This window comes from Elephantulus edwardii, unplaced genomic scaffold (assembly GCF_000299155.1).
Source record: "Elephantulus edwardii isolate Elephantulus edwardi_28Jun2011 unplaced genomic scaffold, EleEdw1.0 scaffold00086, whole genome shotgun sequence".
NCBI classification, from domain to species: domain Eukaryota; kingdom Metazoa; phylum Chordata; class Mammalia; order Macroscelidea; family Macroscelididae; genus Elephantulus; species Elephantulus edwardii.
The window spans coordinates 8,413,381-8,419,768 of record NW_006399836.1 but is presented as its reverse complement, the minus strand read 5'-3'; the positions used below and the strand labels follow the sequence as shown (position 1 = coordinate 8,419,768).

General features: G+C 57.9%; 2 protein-coding genes across 2 annotated transcripts in view; one reads left to right on the top strand and one right to left on the bottom strand.

The window, feature by feature from the left end:
- Nucleotides 1-682, top strand: part of PICK1 (protein interacting with PRKCA 1) — a 22,209-nt gene extending 21,527 nt beyond the window's left edge. The window contains exon 13 of the mRNA XM_006890212.1: nucleotides 337-682. Coding sequence (XP_006890274.1) covers nucleotides 337-682 — 346 coding nt within the window. The remainder of the gene's footprint in view (nucleotides 1-336) is intronic.
- Nucleotides 683-3,641: 2,959 nt separating this feature from the next.
- The window catches only part of SLC16A8 (solute carrier family 16 (monocarboxylate transporter), member 8), a 4,184-nt gene continuing 1,437 nt past the window's right edge, over nucleotides 3,642-6,388 (bottom strand). The window contains exons 4-5 of the mRNA XM_006890211.1: nucleotides 5,883-6,388; nucleotides 3,642-4,036 (exon numbers count right to left, since the gene is read on the bottom strand). The exon at nucleotides 5,883-6,388 is cut by the window's right edge and continues 12 nt beyond it. Coding sequence (XP_006890273.1) covers nucleotides 3,642-4,036; nucleotides 5,883-6,388 — 901 coding nt within the window. The remainder of the gene's footprint in view (nucleotides 4,037-5,882) is intronic.

The window sequence follows — 6,388 nt, the reverse complement described above, 5'->3', positions numbered from 1 at the left end:
GAGCGGGGCAGCCCAGGGAGCGGGGGCAGCGTGGTGCGCGGGGCGGCAGGGGGATGGGCGGCTGCAGGGTGAGTGGGCATTATGGGAGTGGGTGGTCCTGTCCCAGAAGCGATCCTCGGGGTGGGAGAATGGACACTCATCTCTGAAAGCCAAGGCCTTGAGGGCTAAACCAGTCCCGCGCCCTGGAGGCCCGAGTGGAGGATGAGGCGCTGGTGCCCACCCCTGGGCCTCACGAGGTCAAGCCCAGTCCACGCCCTCCCACCTGGGTTAGAGGCACCGGTTTCTTCTGTGCGGCTGCCGTGTCTGGCTCCCGGGGCTGAGTGAGGGACATGAGGGTACTCAGGACACCTTGTCCAGTGGCAGCCACAGCCATGGTGCCCGGCCTCCCACCCCAGTCCAGGACATCGTGTTCCAGCTGCAGCGCTTCGTGTCCACCATGTCCAAGTACTACAACGACTGCTATGCCGTGCTGCGGGGTGCCGACGTCTTCCCCATCGAGGTGGACCTGGCGCACACCACCCTGGCCTATGGCCTCACCCAGGAGGACTTCACAGACAGGGAGGATGAGGAGGAAGAGGAGGAGGAAGACAGGACCAAAGAGCCTTCCCAGGAGGCGCGAGGGGCTGCCGGGCCCGTGGACAAGGATGGCGCGGACAAGGATGGCAGTTGGCGTGGCTCCTGAGTGCCCCTGGGGGTGTGGATCAGGGGGTAGGGTGTGTGGGAGGAGCACAGCAGGGGGTCAGGATGGGGCCCCTGGACTGGACACAGGGTGGCACATAAAAGCCTGCTGGCCAGGGTGCCTGCTCCCTGCTCCTCTGCCCTAGAGCAGCAGCCTGTTGCCTTGAGGGATGGGCAGGCCTGCCCTGGACCTGGACACTGCTGTCTGCACTCCTCTTTCTCCAGCTCGTTAGAGAGCCTCTTCTCTGGGCCTGGCTCAGGAAGCAGAGGGCAGGCGAAGGGGGCTGGAATGGGCATGGAGTCCAGGACATTGCTCGTGAGTCACCATTACGGGCCCCACATGGAATCCGCCAGGAGGGGGGTCGGGGATGGGTGGCCGATGTCAGGGCCAGTGTCACCTGTGTCCCTGACCTGGCCTGGCCTAGTCCTGTGCACCTCACCTCGGAGGCCTTTATTTATTTTGTCCCCCAGCTCAGTCCCTCCTCTGAGAGGGCTGGGGCACTGGGCCTGTATTTAATAAACAAACCCAGATGGAGTGGGCTGTTTGCAGTGGCCTCAGATTCCCTTCCCAACACCATTTCCCAAAACCCCCCATGTTTGGTGTGCTCACTGGGAAGCAGTCATGGGCCCTTCACGTGTATCATTCATTCCTCGCAGTGGCCGTTGTGGCCCCGCCATCTCCTTTCATGGACAGGGTGGCCGAGTCCACACCAGGGGAAAGGGACAGAGTGGGATTTGAACTTGAATCTGCTGGGTCCAGGCTTGAGTCTCCCCTGGCCTCTGAGACTCTGCATTGTGGGTCCTTATGTCCTCTCTTCTTCGATCACTCAACAGCCTTTATTAGGGGGTGCAGGACAGATGCTGGGTGGGGGACCCCAGGTTTCGGGCTGGAAGAATTAAGGGGATCTCAGCCTCTCCAGCTGTGCCAGGTCTCTGGGCCTGGGGAGAAGCCCAGCTGACACGGCCTTCCTCTCGTCTGCAGGTGGGAGAACTGGGGTGCTGTGCACGCTGCTTTGCCTAGGAGTTCCAAGCACGGCTCAGTGTGTCACAGGGGCCCTTTTCACTCTTGGGTGTCCCTGTTGGGGCAGTATAGTCATCATTCATCCTCAGAAGGGGGAAGTGTGACAGGTGGGCAGGGTCCAAAGCCAAAAAACTTTGTTAGTGCCGAGAGGCCGGTCTTGGGTGGAAGCAGGTGGGGTTCTCAGAGTGGGCCACGCAGGACAGCAGCCACTGGTCCATGTGGGTCCCAATTGGAGCTGTCAGGCAGAGCACAGCATCTCTGCAGGTGTCAGAAAGGTGCAGCAGGGACTGCCTGTGCCCAGACCTGGGATGGTCCCCCGTGCCTCAGTTTATCGGTGATAGGTGGACACGACCCAACCTCCTTAGGGCCAGGATGAAGAGGGTTCACTCTGTAAAGGGCTTGTATGTACTATCAGTGATGATGATGTTGTTGTTATGTGCCATAGAGTCACTTGCAACTCATAACGACCCTATGTACAAGAGCCCTAAATGCCATTCTATCCTGTGCCAGCCTAGCCATCTCAAACGCACTTATTCCCACTGCTCCAGTCATAGAGTCGGCCCGTCTCATCGAAGGTCTTCCTCTCCTTCGCCGCCCCTCCACTCTCCCAAACATGATGTCCCTCTCCAAGGACCAGCCCCTCCTTGGAACATGCCCAAAGTATGTCAGACGAAGCTTCAGAATCCTTGACTCCAAAGTGCCTTCTGGCTTCACCCTCTCCAGGACAAACCTGTTTGTTCTCTTAGCAGTCCATGGTATATTCAACACTCTTCTCCAGCACCACAGCTCAAAGGCATCAGTTCTCTTTCTATCAACCCTATTCATTGTCCAACTCTCTGATGCAAAGCATGTAATTGTGAAGACTATAGCCTGGATCAGGCGCACCTTAGTCTCCAGTCTGACATCGTTGCTCTTCAGTACTCTTGAGAGGTCCCTCACAGCCGAGTTTCCCAATGCAATTCGTCTCTTGATTTCCTGGCTGCTGTTACCAAGAGCTCCCTAGCAACAAAATTAATTTTGTAAAATCTTTCTCTGTTGAGTTACATTATTAATGAACAACTGAGCCAAAATATTTTAAAGGTTTTCTCCTTTTTAATTAATTAATCCTCAAAAAAGTTACTCTTACAGATTCACAAATACTAACTAACACAATCAAATTTACAGCCATAAAGTTGGTTCCAACTCATAGGGACCCTCCGCGGAGTTTCCAAGGCCGTGCTTCTTTACGGGAGGAACTGCCTGGTTTTCTCCAGGAGCATCTTGGTGGATTTGAACTGTCGACCTTTCAGTTCATATAGCAGGCATTTCCACCTTAGACATGATGCCATCAGGGCTCCTTAATTACCACAGGATTGTAGCTAAACCACTAGGAAATTTTATAAAAATCAGCGACTACAAAAAAAAATGAAATAGCAACGAAAACGGCACGAGCTTGTGACTGCGGACAAAAGCCACATGATTGTCAAAAGTGTCACTCTGATTGGGTAGTGGCAACTCTGGAGGGCCCTTAACTCAGCGTGGAGCTGAAAATTATTTCTGTTGTTCACCACAGGGGTATTTTTAATAAAAATAATAAATGCTGACTGCTCCAAAATTAGACCATCAGTTTGGCATCAGCCTCTGTGACGTGTCACCAGTGTTTTCTGCATCCCCCGGTGACGCCACTGCCTGGGGTCCCCCTCAGATGCTCTCCGGCCAAACCCTTGGGGAAGTAGCCAACGGGCACAGAGGGGATGGAAACCCAGAGAAAGAGCCGTCCCCCAGCCACCCAGCTCACGGAGACGGAGACGAGGCCACCATGACCTCCAGGCAGCAAAGGGAGGGGTTTTCTGGAATCAAACTGGGGCCTCGGCTTGGCCCCAGAGCGTGCCTTAGACCAGGCTCCAGGCAGCTGGGGCTGTGAGAAGGGACCCCGCTTTCCTGAAGTCATCCAGACACTCAGCTATTGCGCTGCCCCCTGTGCTGACTTGGGGTCCGGCTCGGAGTCCAGCCTGGCATCAAGCTCAGGGTCCAGGCTGAGGTGCCGGGGCCCGGCCTCTGCCTCGGGCTCTGCGGGCCTGGTCTGGAGGCTCAGCACCTCCAGGGGCACGAGGCTGTCGGGCTCCGCTGTGCCCGCGGGCAGGGTCTCGGAGTCCACTTCAGCCTCGGAGTCCCCGTCTGCCTCAGCGTCCTCGGTGTCACTGGCCCCATTCTCAGCACCTGGGCCAGGCGGGACGTCCCGAGAGTGGCGAAGGCAACAGTAGGTGGCAAGGGCCATGAAGAGCCCAGCCAAGGCCACCTCGGTGCCGGCCAGGTAGAAGATGATCTCATAGTTCTTCAGCGCGTCCACCAGGCGGCCTGGGTGGGGGATATGGAGATGAGAGGCTGCAGGGACCCCACCCTGCAGCTCCCTACATCCATTTGACAGATGCAAAACATGAGATGGGCTATGATGCCACTTCCCCTTCCTGGACCTCGTCTCTACTGATCTGGAACTCTTTATCGTTCATAAGGCACCCCCTGACTCAAGCCTCCAACAGCCCTGTGGTATTAGGCAGAGAACTGGACTCAATCCTGCTCTCCTGGGGCCCTCCCCTCCTGCTCATCCCAGTCTGATGCCCTGGTCTCCAATGATCTATCTCCCGAGGCCCATGAGCACCAGACTGGGAGGCAGGGCTAGTGCAGAAGCTATGCCTAGGTCCCCCTCTGAGTTACCCAAGTTCTCTATCACAAGGACATGGAACTTTCACAATCAGGAAAAAAAGAATTTCATGGTAAAGGCTTTCCTCTGAAGTGTCGTCGTCCCTTTGAATTCCATCCTCTCTGGAACATTCTGTGGCTGCCCAAAGGTGGGTATCTTGGTAGCCTCAGAGTCCAGCCAGCAGTCCTGTCCCTGTCCCTCCCAGGATCTGTCATGTCTGTGGTGTGAGAAGTCACACTGGCTCCTCCACTTCCCACTGCCCTTTACATCCACAAATGAGGACGTGGAAAAATGGGTCCCGAGCCTCTAAGGTGAGCAGAGGGCTGGTTTTGAGGCTGTGGGTGGTGGGCTTGGGGACCAGTTACACACCAACTTGGGGGCTTTGTAGCTCAACCTGTCAGGTGAGATGACCAAGCTTGCCAGGGATGGGCATAGCCAGTCCAGGTGGGCAGCGTGGATGCTATCTGTCCCCCTGCAGCCTGAGTCCAGCCCTCAACTGCCCAAAGGCAATAAATTCCTCAGGCCCAGGACCACATGAATATCACACCTCACAGCACATAACAAAACTCATTCCATCTACAAGTGGGAGAAGGGGGTATCGTGCCTGCTCTGTCCAGAGAGGCCCCAGCTGCCCCTGAGGAAGTACTGGTGACCCGTTTCAGGGTGTCCCTGTTTAGGCAATTAATTCTGTGATCTTCCTAGAAAGAGGCGTTTCAACAGGTGGGTAAATCCAAAGTGGCAGAGTTTTCTCCTCATCAGTGCTGACTACCAGGTGCTGGGCAGAAACAGATGCTTCCGCAGGACTGTCACATGGAATCCACATGGGTCCCCTCAGAACCACTGGACCTTGCCACCTGTTCCTGGCTAACCTGTATGGGAACGTTCTCCCAGACACCTTGTGCAGGTTCCTGCTGTGCAGCTCCCCACAGGGCTGCCTCCTGTCACCTCCTGCAGGAAGCCCTTCCTGACTACCCTGCCTCAGTGCTGGAGGAGAACAATGTTGCACATCCCAGAACCTCCCCTTCCTCTCCCCGTTCACCCACTGAGCACTCAGTCTGCTCCTGGTCCCAGATGCCCCAAAGACATGTCCCCATCCTTGTTGACTTAAGTGCCCAGCGATAGGGTGCCCAGCGATAGGGTTTGGAGGGCGTGAGCATGTGCCACCAGGCAGTCCCTGGTTCTAACTCCGGGACTGGCGCCTGTCCCAGGCCTTGTAGCCCAATTTCCGCAGGTGCACAATGAGAACAGGTGTCTGTACAGGGTCTTTGTGAGACCGACCTGCCTCGGGTGGGGTGGGGTGGGGAAAGTCGCTGTTCAGTTGATGTTGGTTTCCTCCCGGCACCTTGGGGCAGGGGCTAATTGGTCATGGGGTGGTGGTGGTGGTGGTCGACCTCACCAGCCTGTCTCGCCTGATGGGTCCCTTTCCCTCCTCCTGGCAGCACCACCCTGGGCCGGGACTTAGAGGGCACTGGGGGGCGCCACCCGTCCTCCCGCGAGGCCCACCGGCAGAGGGGGGTCCGATGAGCACAGCCACGGCCTCCACGAGCAGCACCAGGCCCAGCGCGCTGGGGAAGCGGGGCGCGCCCACCACCGACATGAGCACCTCAAACTGCAGCGCGCCCACCATGCCGTAGGAGAGGCCGAAGGCGATGCAGAAGGCCACCAGCGTGCCGTAGGAGCGCGCGCGCGCGCTGCTCAGGTCCGTGAGCCCGTTGGCCAGCAGCGCCAGGCTGAAGAGGTAGGAGACGTGCGGCCGCAGGCGCGCCAGGCCCGCCAGGGCGCCACACGCCGGCCGCGCCACGATGTCCACGAAGCCCACGATTGACAGCAGGAAGGCGGCGTCGGCGTCCGGCACGCCCGCGTCCTTGGCGTAGTTCACCAGCAGGATGGCGGGCACGAAGAGCCCGAGCGCCATGAGGAACTTAGTGATGGTGTAGACCACGAAGGCGCGCTCCGTGCACACCGCCACGTCCAGCAGGCGGCGGCGCGGCCGGCCGGCGGGGCGCGCC